Source organism: Antedon bifida, chromosome 2, assembly GCF_963402885.1.
Source record: "Antedon bifida chromosome 2, ecAntBifi1.1, whole genome shotgun sequence".
NCBI lineage: Eukaryota > Metazoa > Echinodermata > Crinoidea > Comatulida > Antedonidae > Antedon > Antedon bifida.
In genome coordinates, this window is record NC_136227.1 from 19,425,555 (window position 1) to 19,442,821 (window position 17,267).

At 34.5% G+C, this 17,267-nt stretch overlaps 1 protein-coding gene across 3 annotated transcripts in view; it reads right to left on the reverse strand.

Annotated features, from left to right (window-relative positions):
• LOC144835086 (activating signal cointegrator 1 complex subunit 2-like) overlaps window positions 1–17,267 on the reverse strand; it is a 35,126-nt gene that overhangs the window by 15,333 nt on the left and 2,526 nt on the right. For 2 of the 3 annotated variants that reach the window (XM_078690116.1, XM_078690118.1), the window contains 5 exons: window positions 10,407–10,509; window positions 3,729–3,887; window positions 3,090–3,148; window positions 2,704–2,815; window positions 2,056–2,253 (listed from right to left, as the gene is read on the reverse strand). In XM_078690116.1, coding sequence (XP_078546242.1) covers window positions 2,056–2,253; window positions 2,704–2,815; window positions 3,090–3,148; window positions 3,729–3,887; window positions 10,407–10,484 — 606 coding nt within the window. In that variant the 5' untranslated portion in view covers window positions 10,485–10,509. Of the gene's footprint in view, window positions 1–2,055; window positions 2,254–2,703; window positions 2,816–3,089; window positions 3,149–3,728; window positions 3,888–10,406; window positions 10,510–15,108; window positions 15,237–17,267 lie in introns of those variants that run through there. The other variant, XM_078690117.1, reaches the window with a different exon arrangement.

The following is a 17,267-nucleotide window of genomic DNA, read 5'->3' on the forward strand; positions in this document are numbered from 1 at the left end:
ATTAAAATTGTATGCATACTCACTGTACATGCAGTACCAATGTTAGAAATGCAGAAATGCATAATAGTCAGGTGGCTTAGCGACTAAAACGTTACACGGTGGACAAAAGCACCAAATTTTGCATGAGGCTTCTTTTAGACGTACTAATTGATTTTTGCCTAGGAGCCACCCGAACAGCTTCCGATTTTCCAAGATGGCGGCCAAAATCCAAAATGGCTGCCAGTAAATTGGTATATCATATATCTCTGGCTGTAAAAGTTACAAATAGACAAATAATGTACTGAATCAAGAATTTCTGAGGTCAGTAAAACCGATTCAGGAAATATTATATAAAGTGAGTTCCAAGATGGCGCCCAAAAATAAAAATGGTAGCCATTGAAATTGAAATACATATAATCGTATACAAAGTCACAAATAGTTCATTCCTAATGTATTTTAGTCTGCAAATCAGAAGGAAAGTGCAAGCATTGCATTTTATGAATGTTTTAACCATGCTAGTTATAAAAACCCATGTTATCAAATTTATAAAGTTTTTCTTTGACCTTTGACCTCAATTTGAATATTTTAATCCAATTGAAAACAAAATAACCATATCTCCGCAACGCATACATTAAATTAAATAATTTTAGTGTCAAATTATTTGGAAGATGCATATTAATATTCGTCCTAATGGAAACATTTGTCAAAAAATGGCCGGAAGTATGATTTTTGGTATTTTTGACCTTTGACCTACATGTCATATAACTTGGTAACTAACAGTTGGACAAACTTTAAATAGGTCTCAAATTAATCAGAAGATGGATGTTTCTATTCAGTCTAATACAAATTTTTCCAAGAAAATGACCCAGATTCTTGTTATTGACCTTTGACCTGTACTGGTAGTACACATTTCTATATCTCGAAAACTAGTGGTCGTAAAAGTTTTTTTAGGAGAAATTGTTAGAAAAATATATATTTATATGTTTTATAATAAAACAGTTCCTATGAAAATGTAAAAGAATCCTATTTATGATAACTAAATTTGTAATTTGTTAACATCCAATAGTATTTGTTATGTATTAAAATGTGTTATTTTTGCTGATTTTAGGCACTTAACGTAAATTTATCTAACTATGGATATTTAATGTAAAATTTGTTTTCTTTAATATAAAGAAAATGTAATTATCTATCAAATAAGACCATGTAAAAAATATTCTGACAAAAACTTGGTTAGTTACAGGTAAAAAAGTACTTTTACTTATGTGAACAGCGCCCTCAATCTTTATTTTCCCAAAAATACCACATTTTATGTGGTTTCAGAAACTGAACTGGTTATAACTTTTTTTTATAGATTTATTTTACAGTTACTTGTAATTTACATACCACCTCTACCATTTACTACAGATACTTCATTTACATATTACTTCTGCCGTCCACAGATACTGTATGTGATTTCCTAGTTTGCAGGCAGCCATTTTGGATTTGTCCCACCATCTTTGCAACGAGTGACCTATATTATGTACCATGTCTAAAATATGTTTCAATGACCATGATTAGGCTTACTCCATGTTTCCCTACTTCGTTTGATACCTATATGCGATTTCTGCAACCAGAATGGTATTTCAGTTTAGGCTACTGGCAGTCATGTTGGATTTTGGCCACCATCTTAACAACGAATGACCCATGGTCATGCAACATGTCTAAAATATGTTTCAATGACCATGAATACTTATGTTTTGATAGTTCATTTGCCTATATGTGACTTCTGCAACAAATGAAATGTGATTTTCCATTTTGGATTTTGGCCGCCATCTTGAAAAATAAATTACAATCAGAGTGGCTCCTAGGCAAAAATCAATTGGTAGGTCCCAACGAAGCTCCATGCCAAATTTGGCGCTTTTGTCCACCGTGTAACGATTTCGTCATTTTTGGTTGTTAAGCCACCTGACTATAACATTTATTAGTTAAATGGCATTGGAAGTTTCTTGTGCGTCACTTTGTGACCAAAATATCATAAAAGTTTTATAATTCTTAATTACAAATTTGTCTTAAGAATTTGAAAGGAAATTGAATTACCTCAAATATTGTAGGTATTACATCTTTTAAGTCATCAATGTACTTAGGTTGCTGAGAAAACACATTGTTTATCATTTTGCTTAGAAGTTGTTTATTTCCAGTACCATACAAGACACATAAATCCATAAATTTTGGGATATCAAAAAGGAAGTTTTCATATAGAATGTCACCAAATATATGTGGTGTTATGAAGTGTTCCTATGATAAAAAAAACAAGAAATATTTTTTACAAAAACGCAACTCAACTTTTTGACGTAACAATTTTAATTACAGTATTGTTCTTTCGTCATTAAATGACAATTTTTAAATTGATATTCTATTTAATAACTGAAGAAATAATTATTTATTATCAATTATCAATTTTATTTGTTTAACAATCACTAGGCCTAGTAAACATTTAGTGTAACGCAAGATATAGTATGAAATGCTCTATTTAATTATAAAGCAGGGCCTATTGACAGCCAAACAAAAACATTGATTATTGAACTTTAACTATCCCTCCAACAGGATTAGTAATAGATCTTTTTGGAAGTCAGTTTATGAGAGGCAATGTATAGAAACGATGTTGAAAATCTCTGAAAATAAATATTAATTCTTATATTCAAGAAACATGAAAATGTTTGTGCAATTTGAATTGAGACAACCAACCTTTGATTCTTTATGTGTTGCTATACGAAGAAAAGTCATAAACACAAGTCTGTGAATATGCTTTAAACTGTCTTGATAGTGACCTGGTACATGGCTTAAGTTATCAAAACACCTGAAAACAATGAAACCATTTTTATACATTTGTGTTTTTGTTTATACATAATATATCAATACATAAAATGAATGAAAATTAATGAATAAAATCAATAATACATGCATTAGTGCTGGATCAGCGAGAAATTAATTACTTCAAAACCAACCATTCTCTATAGTGGATCCAGAAATGTTGCATAGTGGAGTGAATTAATAACAGAAACATTTGCAGTATATTCATAATAAGGTATTGCTTCATATCAATATGAAATATATAATGAAAAACAGGTTACCTTGGAGCAAATGATAGGTAAGTGTCCAGACACATTTGTAGACTACCATCAAAAATCACCTATAAAACAAGGGTAAATAAAGACATATTTAAATTAAAATATTCTAATAAACAACAGTAACGTACAAACATCGTACGCTAGCTATAGGCCTAGCCTGATGTTGTCTAGTTGCTGCATTAATTGTCTTTCTGTTTTTGCCAGAATCCGAAACAAATTGGGGGAAACCCGGTATTTTCGCTGAAAATTTACAATTCTTCTATTAATTTTGGCCTTCACAATTGATCGCAAGTAGGTGATCACAGAAGAAAAACTAAAATATAAATTTTGCACGCAATGCATGTTGGGATTTATAGCGGGCCGCTAACATTTTTTGAATCGCCTTATTTTTCACATTTTTAAACGTTCAAAGAAAAAAAAAAGTTATCGCAATAGGACCATATAGTATTTATTTGTACATTAAATGTAGTTTGTAACCTTAAATTAGATCTAAAAAAAACGTAGGAAATGGGACTTTAACACAAAAAAAACATTGATAATGATTTTTTTAATATGATGGTTGTTCTGAATAGTTTTTCACTGCATTCAGCAGCAGGAGACTTGTGATCTGTGCAGTTGTTTTCCTGTCATTAATGTACACACCTGACTCCAGAACTTGTGATAAGGTTGGCATAACAACCTCTGCAAATCATCTTTTATAAATGCTAACCTATCTGCCCATTCCTCAATGGATGATTGGTCTTCAATGCTAGATAGTGGACAAAATTTGATAAAGTCTACCTTTTCTACCCAATAGGCATCCTGTAAAAAAAGAAATAATACTATTCAGGTTCAACAATTAGTTCTTAGAATTTGGACAGTGTGGTTAAAAATTTCACTTCTGAACCAACTTCATAATTCATTGTCATTCATTAAGCTTGGACTAGGACACAATGCAAGTTACTAAACGCAAGTGTGTTAACCAATGCCAACAACAATCCATCGCTTGTGTGACTGAGCCTTAGTGGGAACCAAGTTTAAGTCTCTTTGTTAAAAAATAATTTTTTTTTATTTCCAAATAGAAAATTGCAATCACAGGACCTGGTAGGAAAGCTATTGGACCTGGTAGGTACTGTAAGTTGTTGGACCTGGTAGGCAAGCCATTGCAACTGGTAGGCAAGCCATTGCACCTGGTAGGTAAGCCATTGCACCTGGTAGGTAAGCTATTGCACCTGGTCGGTAAGCCATTGCACCTGGTCGGTAAGCCATTGCACCTGGTCGGTAAGCCATTGCACCTGGTAGGTAAGCCATTGCACCTGGTAGGAAGGCCATTGGACCTTGTAGGTAAGCTATTGGACCTGATAGGTAAACAATTGGACCCAATAGGTAAGCTTTTGGACCTGGTAGGTAAGCTATTGCACCTAGTAGGTAAGCCATTGGACCTGGTAGAAAACTATTTGGACCTGGTAGGTAAACCATTGGACCTGGTAGGTAAACCATTGGACCTGGTAGGTAAGCTTTTGAACCTGGTAGGTAAAGCTATTAGACCAGGAAGTTAAGCTATTAGACCTGGTAGGTAAGCCATTGGACCTGGCAGGATAAGTTTTTGGACCTGGTAGGTAAGCTTCTGGACCTGGTACAGAGGTAAGCCATTGAACTTGGTAGGCATTGGACCTGGTAGGTAAGTTTTTGGACCTCATGGTAGGTAAGCTTTTGGACCTGGTAGGTAAGCCATTGTAGGATAAGCTTTTGGACCTGATAGGAAAAGCTTTTGGACCTGGTAGGATAAGCTTTTGGACCTGATAGGAAAAGCTTTTGGACCTGGTAGGATAAGCTTTTGGACTTGGTATGTATTGGACCTGGTAGGTATAAGCTTTTGGGCCTGGTGGGATAAGCTTTTGGACCTGGTAGGATAAACATTTGGACCTGGTAGGTAAGCTATTGGATCTGGTAGGTAAACTTTTGGACCTGGTGGGTATTTTATTTTATTCCTTCCAGCAGACAAATAAACAGAACACAAAAACAAACATTAGATTTGAACTCGTCACTTTGACACGACAAACGCCACGTCCATGTCATGCGTTGGAATTTTGCACAGAGAAAAACCTGAACTGATATGATATGATAAGAATATGACATGTTGTTAGTGCTGAATTCATTCTATTTTGTGTCATATCGTATATACAGTATAAACAGTATAATCTGTATACATATTACATACAGTGTAGAATAGGTGAAATTACAGGACCCGCCATTTATTCCAATTATTAACAAGGTGACGGTATCAAAATGAAACACTAAGATAGCAATTTCAGAAAGAAATTATCTTAGCAACAACATATTAACGTGTAGAAGAAATTTGAATACGTAAAATATAGACAGCTTCCAGAAAATGTTTTAATCATGATTATCACTTTTTATTCTGACGAGCTATAACAGATTGAAATTCACTGTAAAGATGAAAATAAGTGACTCACGTTATTTACATTTTTAGACACGATGACGTCATATAAATTAAAATATTTTTAACTCAAACGAAAGAGTTGATTGACAATTTTAAAATCTTGGGGAAATTGGAATACGGATAAGCATGTTGCGCTCTACCAAATGTGATGCAATAACAAAAGAGACAAATATCCTATATTTTATATTCCAGTGGACATACGATGACGTCACAATGTCCGTTTAGCCTAATCGATGCATGATCCGATATCTACAACTCATCAACTTCTAGATTTTGTAATAAAAATAAAAACTATGACTGTTTAAAAAAAACCCCAGTTTTATTACATTTTTAGATACCAATCATATGTTCGATATTATAATGGCAAAAACTATTGACCTAAAAAGTATAATATATGTACAGACTCGTACGAAAAAAGCACAGCTTTCATCGTATTTGGGTATAGTAGTCAAGTTAATACTTGAGGGCGCTGTTTTACATGGAAGATGTCAGTGGTCGGCTGTGCTGCATTATATTTTTTTAAATTTATGAATAGTTATTAATCTATTATTTACTACGAATATTAGTACACGGAAATTGAAATACCCACTAGTCTGTGATGATGAAAACTTGAATTATTAAAAGTAAACATGAATAACTTTTATACATAATTTGTATTTTCATTTTATTTTACAGATAATGAAGTAATGTGCTTTTTGAAAATCGTTTTAAAAATGGTTTTTGTTGTTTTGTTTTGCAAGTTTTGGAAAATTTTAAACTGTTTTAACATTTCAAAAATATTTAATACATTTTTAAGTAGTCACTCATATTTTAAAATCATGAAACTGCCAGCCTCATTTTTGCTGCTAAGTGAGCATTTTAGAATAATGAACCTAAGTAGATTATTGCCGTTTATAAAACAAATCCCCTAGTATACAATGACGGATATGAGAATAATAATAAAAGGTAACCTCCAATAATTTAACATTTAATTACAAACGACGACATTTGCTGTTAATACACAGTAATTTCAGCGTCAAAAAACTGGCGATTTCAAATGTGCGTACCGCAGGACTATAAATACATTGTCGTTTTCAGAAACGAATGAATAGACACGATGATTAATGTAGTCAACTAAAATTAGCACACTGGGAATTAGGCCTACTTCCGAAGGAGAAACTTGTCTTAAAATGAGTCCAAAAAACTAAAACTGTCCCTGTTATAGTCGATTGAAATAGTAAAGTACATGTAACAATACACCACTACGACGTTTATATTTTTTATAATTACTAATTAATACAATAAACAGTAACCACATTCACAGTAAGAAAATTTCGATTCAAATGGCGACCAATACAGTATTTACAATATTGTCAAAGTATTGCAATGCTATATCTCAGTTTTAAGTTTATTCTCAAAGGGCCCATAAATTTACCTGCTTGTGTTAAACCATGGAGGCTCATAAATTTACCTACAAACTGGGAGTCTGAGAGATTGGAATGTTTGGAATTCATCGCAAATCAATACATTTGTATAAACGTATATTAAATCTATGAAAATAGTATTTAGTAGTATAGTAATCGAAGAAAATCGGCCTGTCTTCAACATTATGATACTGTACTCGAGCTGTTCAACCGGTTTTCAGCTATTAAAAACAATTTAAGGAAAATGCGAAGCATCCTCGTATTATTAAGTGAAGGTATTTTTTAAGAGGACATCCATTAGACAGTGTATACTACGGTCGGAAAACACCCCTATTTAGGGCAAATCGTTCAACCTAAATTCGTTTTAATTGTCAATAACTAATTATCCAACTAAATTTAATTAGTAAACAGGGTTACATCTGGTGGTTAAAATCAGTACCGAGATTCTAACCAACTTTATATACCATCGAGTAAACATTCTAGAAATAACGCGCGATTTACCGAATTTTGCCCTTACGTAAATCTATATATAGATACCAATACAATAGAAATAATAATTACTTTATCGAATGTAATCAGGGAAGATAATTAGGTGATAAGAATAAAAATTGATGGGCTGGGCTTAATTGAATTGTAATACTATACAACAGTTAAAATAATTTTTTATTAATTAATGTTCTCTTACGTAAATAAAAAAGACACATCAAACATACATTTATAAAAATATAATACTACATTTAAATAAATGTTAACAAATATATGCCTAATTAAACGAAGTTTACAATCAATGGTCATTTTTATTAGCACACATTTCATCGAGACCTGTAAAATAAAAAAACAATTTAAATATAAAACTAGAATTTAATTCGTCACTTTGACGAATTATAGATGATCACTTTTATAATTCTATTGACATTAATATTTTTTAAACATGCACGTAGGTTAACATACAATCGGAAAATGTTGATGTATGCCATCCTATTATACGCTTATAGTGCTGAGTTGTGCCTATTATATGCCATATACATTATGTACAGTATATACTGTATATCGATATACAGTGTAGCATTGGTGAAATTACGGAGGACACACATCATGTTCTAATTTTTTTGGCACTGTGATGACATTATCAAAATAAACTTGTGGATAACAATATCGAAAGATAATGAATTGAGCAATAAAATATAACAATTGGAAGAAAATTTGGCACGTAGAAGCACGCTCTTTAAAATGTGTATAATTTTGACGAAAGAGATGAAAAAACTACTTTTTAACTTCAACTGGCCATATGATAACGTCACAACATTCGATAGGCTTAATTTTTATATGAATTCATATCTACATTTCACCAGCTCTCATAATAAGTTATAAACATCAAGGTCAACTTTAATTCAGAAGAGCTGTAAGGTATTCAAATATACATTGTAGGTGAAATTACATAACCACCGTTATTCAAATTTTAAGATGTGATGACGTCATCAAAATGAAAATATTGGCAACTCATGAATAACATAATTGGTTGAGGTAGAATATATTAATATATGTCCGCACGCGCAAAAACATGTTTTTGCGTAGTAATTTTTTAGAACACGCAAATGGCCTAATTCATGCTCTAAACCGATCAAAACGTAATTTTGACCTTTTTAAATTGTTAACGCGCGATTTCATGTGCATGACTCTACGTGCGCGTGCGTTTTTATTTGCTAATATTTTTACCCTTGACCTGAAGTTTACATGTAGTGAATTTCATTAATATGTGATAATGAATTATGGAGATATGATTGATAATGTGATTTCACAAACTCGCTTATAAATGACGTCATGGATGAGTGATCATGCTGAAAAGCTTATTAGGACTAAGTTAAAATATTTGGAAGACATTGTGAAATTTTTGTCATCATTGTCATTCAACTTTTTGAGATGATTGTTACACAAAAAGTGTACAGAAACAATAATATTAAAGATTTCATACAATAACAATAGGTGATCATTTTATTCTAAATGATCACCTAAATATTCATAAGGCAAAGGTAAGCCTTTGGACCTGGTGCATGTAAGCTTTTGGATCTGGTGCATGTAGGCTTTTGGATCTGGTGCATGTAAGCTTTTGGACCAGGTGCATGTAAGCTTTTGGACCAGGTGCATGTAAGCTTTTAGACCTGGTGCATGTAAGCTTTTGGATCTGGTGCATGTAAGCTTTTGGATCTGGTGCATGTAAGCTTTTGGACCAGGTGCATGTAAGCTTTTGGATCTGGTGCATGTAAGCTTTTGGATCTGGTGCATGTAAGCTTTTGGATCTGGTGCATGTAAGCTTTTGGATCTGGTGCATGTAAGCTTTTGGATCTGGTGCATGTAAGCTTTTGGATCTGGTGCATGTAAGCTTTTAGACCAGGTGCATGTAAGCTTTTGGATCTGGTGCATGTAAGCTTTTGGATCTGGTGCATGTAAGCTTTTGGATCTGGTGCATGTAAGCTTTTAGACCTGGTGCATGTAAGCTTTTGGATATGGTGCATGTAGGCTTTTGGATCTGGTGCATGTAAGCTTTTGGACCTGGTGCATGTAAGCTTTTGGACCAGGTGCATGTAGGCTTTTGGATCTGGTGCATGTAAGCTTTTGGATCTGGTGCATGTAAGCTTTTGGATCTGGTGCATGTAAGCTTTTGGATCTGGTGCATGTAAGCTTTTAGACCTGGTGCATGTAAGCTTTTGGATATGGTGCATGTAAGCTTTTGGACCTGGTGCATGTAAGCTTTTGGATATGGTGCATGTAAGCTTTTGGATCTGGTGCATGTAAGCTTTTGGATCTGGTGCATGTAAGCTTTTGGATCTGGTGCATGTAAGCTTTTAGACCTGGTGCATGTAAGCTTTTGGATATGGTGCATGTAGGCTTTTGGATCTGGTGCATGTAAGCTTTTGGACCTGGTGCATGTAAGCTTTTGGACCAGGTGCATTTAAGCTTTTGGATCTGGTGCATGTAAGCTTTTGGATCTGGTGCATGTAAGCTTTTGGATCTGGTGCATGTAAGCTTTTGGATCTGGTGCATGTAAGCTTTTGGTCCTGGTGCATGTAAGCTTTTGGACCTGGTGGATAAACTACAGTATTGGACCATGTACAGTTCACTGAATATGGGTGTGTGAATAGGGATACCACTTATCAAGGGACACGGAAATTATCCCCTTAATGGGGGTTTTTGCAGGAAAAAAGTTGAGAAGATTTGAAACTTTACCAACCAACGTTTCACCAATGAAAACTGTCGAGCCAGAGAAAGTATCATTAATTATTATAAATGATCCATTTTTAATTAACAATATAAATATTTATTTGTCTTCTTTATTGTTTTGTGATGGAAAAAAATTATTTTCCCCTAATAGTAAGGGTGAAAGATTGCCCCTCGTTTTGCGGGAAAGTGTCTTTTAATAGTGGAGTCCTCTGAATATGTGAGTTCCAAAGAAGGGGTTCTCCTGTACATTCTTACTAAAGCTGCCTTTTGTTTTCCAGTTCCATCTATCAATATTTTTTTCTGATCTAATGCAACATTTTCATTAACTGGCATTTTGATGATATTGGCGTTTGAAATTCTGAAAAAAAAAAAATTCAATTATTATTGGAGCAAGCAAGAGTCCTCATTAATGGTTTGTTAGTTGACATTCTACTTAAGAGACTGTTTAAATCAAGTTGAATGAATACAATTCTAGAAGCGAATGTATTTATGAACATTGTAACAATGGATGCATACATGCATACATGTCTTCATTGTGTGCATACCGTGGGTCAGCTAAGAAAGCGCTTCTAGTTATTTTAGTTAATCTGTCCCTTAAAATATATATAAATTTATTCTTTATACTATTTACTGAATTTTTAAAACGTATTGGTTATCCGCACTTGGCCCTTTGTGATTGTCAGGATCTATTTTTTGGTTATCCACAACTTTTGTTGCGGATAACTTGAGCATGCGACTGCAGTCATGTATATGGCCTTGTTCATCTTCTACTTTGTTATTCCTCTTTCTTTCCACGAATTTGTTGCACATGAATCTCTAATTCTGGTCAACATAAGATTGTTTAACTTTGTAAGATTGACTTGTAGCATTATTATTGTTTTTCATACCTTCTGTAGTAGATTTTATTCATTTTGATAAACTTTGATTGCAAATTAAAGGACAACTTGACCGAGAATCATATTTTAACAGTGTATTAAGGATGTACATATGATTTCAGAACAATCACGAGATTTACGATATTGCCGCTCACACTCACTACAGTCGTCGCCGTAAATTGATTGAGTGATTCCATCGCGTCACATACAGTACGTCATTCTACCTGCCTTGTGGGTCAATAGACAAGTCTCTCAAAGCGTGAACATTTCTAGTAAACTTTCTAACACACTTTTTAAATAAGTTGATTTAAATTGACAGAGTGGGTTTTTTGTTTGATTTATTATATATATTTGTTATTGGGGGGGGGGGGGAGCAAGTTTTCAGCGCATGTCAAAAACAATTTCATTGAAGAACTTCAAACGCCATTTTCTAATTGAATGATTTGTAAGTTTTTAAAATGTAATAACTTTTTAAATATTTACTCAATTTTTACGAAATACTGAAACCATTGCAAAGCTTATGATTCAAATAATCCAAATATATAAAAAAATACAAAATGAAAATTTCCAAAAAAACGTAGGGTTTTGCCAGATCGGGTCACATATACTGTAGCTAAATATGAAGCTTTTTATATATTGAACAGACATTTTCCCAATAAAATACACAGTGATTATCAGTGTTTATCTTTTTCCTTGTGTTAATGAAGGAAAAATCGAATAATAGAAGGTGGATGCTACTTTAAGCTTAACAGTTAACACTGTACAGTAGGCATCCCACGAAAAACACGATCTAACGTAAAATCAAACATCATGGTAATCAATATGAGGCAGCCACCAGCTTCCTCAAGAAAAACACCTTATTATACCTATATTTTGACGTATTTAAAGACACTAGAGCTGCAATTTTTGATGTTTAATAAAAATAATGCATATATATATAACTTTAAAGACATTAAACCAGGTCATTTCTTGTCTTAAATGTGTGTTCAAAGGTTAATTATGATAAAAAGAGAAAAACAATGCACTACTACACTAGCTCGCGTCAAAAAGTTCTCTCGTAGACATTCCTTAGTTTTGTAGGCCTAGCTGGTAAAGAGCGGTAACGTACGAACATCGCTGTCACATTGCTGAATTAATTGTCTTTTTTGGCAGAAACCGTTAATACAAGTTGGGCAAGACCTGGTATTTTAGCTGAAAAGTTAATGTTCTTCTATTGTTTACCGTTTCACGCGATCGACTGACGTACGTGGGTGCATCAATGCACATCACAATATGAAAATATCAATCAACGAGCGATGTATGTTGAGATTTATAGCGAGCTGCTAAAATTATTAGGATAGACTTAATTTTCACATTTTTAACCGTTTAAAGATGAAAAACATTATCGCAATACAGTACAGAAAGAAGGTCATTGTTCTGTCCTACGATGTATTGTTCGTAGCCTACGATGTATTGTTTGTAACCTACGATGTATTGTTTGTAGCCTACGATGTATTGTTCGTAGCCTACGATGTATTGTTCTCTCCTACGATGTATTGTTCGTAGCCTACGATGTATTGTTCGTAGCCTACGATGTATTGTTATGATAATTATCTAGGCGCGCCTACGTAGGGTGGTTCGTAGGGTTAGTAAACACCATTGTCATCGCCTTTAGAAGCATTGACAATGCAAACAAACGATGTATTGTTTGCTAATTAAAATCCTATCTAAAGATAGTAGACATCAATTTTTGTAGCCGCCCTACGCATCGGTTATCCTAATTTGGACGGAAATCCGCCGACGAAATGACAACGGGCCGGTGGACCTCAGCTCACGTAGAGAGAGTCGAGGCTAGCCTGTTTCGGCGGCCTACACTAAAAATTATTTAATCCTACCTTGGAATTCCTACGAATTATAAAAACGACACCTAACCCAACAAAATATATGCAAAACAAATATATATTCCATATTAAGATTTAACATAGGCCTGGCTTAGGCCTTTTAAAATGATTGCGACATGTGTAAAGAAAAAAGCCCGACCAGAATTTGGAGTGGAAAAAACATGTGATTAGTTGTTTCAGAGAGAGATTATTATGTTTCATGTCATGTGACACAAAATCCAGGTACACGATCTTATTAATCGTCGTCAGACCGGCAGCCACCCTCTCGTTAAAAAGTTTAAAAAAACATGTGAACGATTGCGGTAAAGCAGAAAGTATCGCGTTTCATGCCATGTGACCAAAAAAACTAGGTCTGTATAAATTACGGTCTTCTGTCGGCAGTCTTTTTGAGCGACCGATTGAACGTTCTGATACTATATTTAGAATGAATTGTTTACGATCTTTTTTTCTCGGCATCGTTTCTGGATGGACTAGACGTTTGCTATATTAGTTGGCCTGTTCGTTGCGGTTCACCTGTGTTGGATTGTGTCTCTACGTTTACATCGTGGGAAATTTATATTCGCCGTTGAGTAGGTAAACACGCACGCACGAAGGAAAAGATTACGATTAAAAAATATTATTTATTTTTTAGTAATTTACAACTTGGTCCTCCGCCAGTTAAATTTAACACATTAATTTCACACCTTCTTAATTACTTCACTAAGAACATAGCAGGGTTGTTTATATAGGTTACGAACTCCCTACGAAGTTCAGAAAGTAGCTCATTGAAAGTTGTTTATTGAGGTTACGAAGCCAAACAATGGAACCTACGAAGCCAACAACGTAGCCTACGTTCTATCTACGAAGCTACATCGTAGGTAAAGTTGCAGTACTTTCTTTCTGTACTGTAGGTCCATACCGTAGTATTTATTTTTACATAAAATCTAGTGTGTGACCTTAAATTAGGTTAAAAAGTGTCTTTAACGATCGTTCGTTCATCAAGCTGATTAGCCATCGTTTTTGGATAATTCATGACGACGAAATTTTATTTAAAATATAGTAACTGTAATGCAGGGCTGAGACGATTCCGGCCCACTTTTGGGCTGAAAACATCCTACTTTGTGGGTCGAAACATCTCACTTCTTTAGACCAAATTCATTCATTTTTTTTGTATTTATTACGATTTTAACGATGTTTAACAATCCGTATTTTATTGGTTATCCGCACTTGGCGGATAACCTTGTTATTGTCACAATCTTTTTTTTTTCTTCTATCTTATTCTTCTTTCTTTCAATGAATTTTGTCCGCAGCGTATCTCTAATTCTGGCCAACAGAACAGAGATTGTATAACTTTGTCATAAGAAGATTGACCTATAGTTGTAGATGTGCAAGAAACTTCGTTTTATGACTTTAGAGTTGCGCAACGTGACTTGCGCGCGATTTTATGAATTTCAATGATTGAGATCATAGATTAAAAACAAAAAGTCATTTTGTATTGACACTTAGGCCTAGTGAAAATTAAAGTCATATTAAGGGTAAACTTTCTATGGATTAAAAATAGTTTCACAGAAACGCATGCGTGTTTAAAAGTCTTTTTTTGCGTGATTTATGCTTTTCCAGCCTTTTCTAGTAATTTTAACAACTTTCAAACAAAATTACTACTGTAATTTCTTATCTTCCTTTAACACAAGAAAAAAATCATTCGTATGTGGGATTAATAGAAAGTTCTTACAAACAAGAGGGGCTGATGTATTTTGTACAAGACATCGGCTCAATCTCTATATCTGGTAGTGTTTAGTAGGACCGGATAAGCAGCATTTTTTATACTCTCTCCAAATCGAGTGTTTTTGTATCACATTCAACTAGGCCTAGGCTAGCCCTAGGGTAGATGTACCAGACATCGTTATTACGTGTAGGCTATTTTTAAAAGCATCACAAAATATTTTTTGGTAGAGTTTTTAGTATTTATATAAGAAACTATACACATCCAACATCTAAAATACTCTCTAAAAATAAAGTTTGGGGAAAAAAGCTTATTTTATGCTGATAAATTTAAGTGTGCCGAATCGTCTCAGTCAGGGCCGAATAGTCCCGCCGGGCCGAACCGTCCCGCTACCAAAATGAACGGTCACCCGGTCGCCAATGGCGACCTTTATTTGGTAATGGCGAGTATTAATTTTTTGTGATGGTCGACCCGTTTGGCGACAAACCGCATCCACCTACCTTTTATTATAAAGAAGCTAGGATAATATAAGCTAGGCCATATCAGGCCTAGCGGTCATATTTTCTTTACACTCCATCGCGGGCGAATATCGCTGCACACACAAGTCACTACGCTCGAATAAACAAGTCTGCTGCCGCCGCAGTGTTGCCAGCGATGCTGTAGCCTGTCTCAAATATTATGCCAGATTGGGAAAAATAATGCCAAATCCCCAAAATGTGGCCCTAATTAAAAAACTTCTGTAAAACCCCAACTAACACAAAGCGGGCCAAAACTTTTATCCCATGTCGTTAATTACAAATTTATTTTTTTAGTTTTGTGTGTCTAATATAATTCCCAATATCTGAGGTGCGAAAATTGTAATTGCAAATGTCACTAATTTCAAAACCTGCTACAGCCACGGAAATTTTTAAATTTTTTTGCTGAAATATGTTTGGAAATATCCTAAAAATATATTAATGTCTTCAAGACCTCAGCCCCACCATGGTTGGAAAATTGGGGAAAATAGAGTTGCTCGATGGCCGGAAATGGCACTTAATTTCAAATGAAATAATTAATATATTTATTAGTGCCTCCGATCTCAGCCCACCATGTTCCGAAAATGGCACTTATAATTTAAAATAGGAAATAAAAATGTATATTAGTGTCTCCAGGACCTTAGCCCCACCATGGTTGGGGCTGAGAAAAATTTGGAAAAATAGAGTTACTCGATGGCCGGGAATAAGAGTCTGAACATTTGGAACAATTAGGCCATACATGGCTGCAGTCGCGTGCTCAGTTTAGCACGCGACTGCAGCCATGTATGGCCTAATTGTTCCAAATGTTCAGACTCTTATTCCCGGCCATCGAGTAATTTACCGACCAACCGACTGACATAAAAAGTGAGCTGTATCGAGAGTCGCGTTGCACGCGATGAAAAATAGGGCTGCTACGATGCAAATGGAACTGAATTTGAAATATGGAAAACAAATTCTGTAGGAGAAAATGTTTTTGGTTATCCGCACTTCGCGGATAACCCCTTGTTATTGTCAGGATCTTTTTTTTTCCTATCTTTTCTTATATTCTTCTTTCTTTCCACGAATTTTGCTGTGCGTGTATCTCCCAATCTTCTCAACATAACATTGTATAACTATATCAGAAGATTGACCTATATCTGAAGATGTCTTATTTATCTTAAATTCAGAACCAAAAGACATTTGTTATTGAAACTTAAGAATGATGATAATTCATATCAAGGGTCAAATTTCTATGGAGTAAAAATGGAGTGTTGCACGCAAAATTACGCGCGCACGCGTGTTTAAAATTTTAAAATGCGAACAATCAAATCAAAGTGCTCTAGTAACTATCGTTCGGATTCTCTCAGCTATACTAGCTGGGGTTCGAATCTGTATGCATTTTTAAAAATAAATATAAAATGTTAAAGAGAGATATTTAGAGAGTCAAGTTAATTTAGGATAATAAAAATATAGTAAAAGATTAATAACATCAAAATTCAACAGTGTGGCGTGTTGACCGCCGCGAATGACTAACAATTTAATGTCAGAAAAAATGGAATTATAACTCTCTTCGTTACGTGTTTAGAAAAGAATGTATATCTCATCGTTGGTATGTCGGCGTTGTTGTTGTTTGAGCAGGTGTAGTGGGAAAGATGATATTGTTAATCATTCGCGGCCAACACGCCACACTGTTAAATTTAGATTTTTGTGCTAAACATAACATTTACAACATCAAAAATCGGGTGGCAAAAGTCACAGAAAAATAAAAGATGTTATGGTGTGCTCTCCCTGCCTCAGCACTAAGGCCAAGTGAAGCCAAATGTGCTCCTTCAATTTTTGTACTCTTCTTGGGTGGGCTTCTTTTCCAGATGGACTTCTTTTCGAGATTACTAAATGAGGGGATCTGCTAGGTTTCCGCCCTGAGAAATTGTTTTTTTTACATGATTTGAATAATCTTCTAATGTAAAGATTAACAACATCACAATTCAACAGTGTGGCGTGTTGACCGCAATGACTAACAATACCATCTTCCCCACTACCCCTGCACCAACTCATTTGCATAATAACGCACGGCATACCAACTGTTCAATATTTGTATAGAGGTAGCAATCAATGGGTTGGTTGGATGGCCAGGCTTGTTCAGGCTGCTATTGTTCATCATTTAA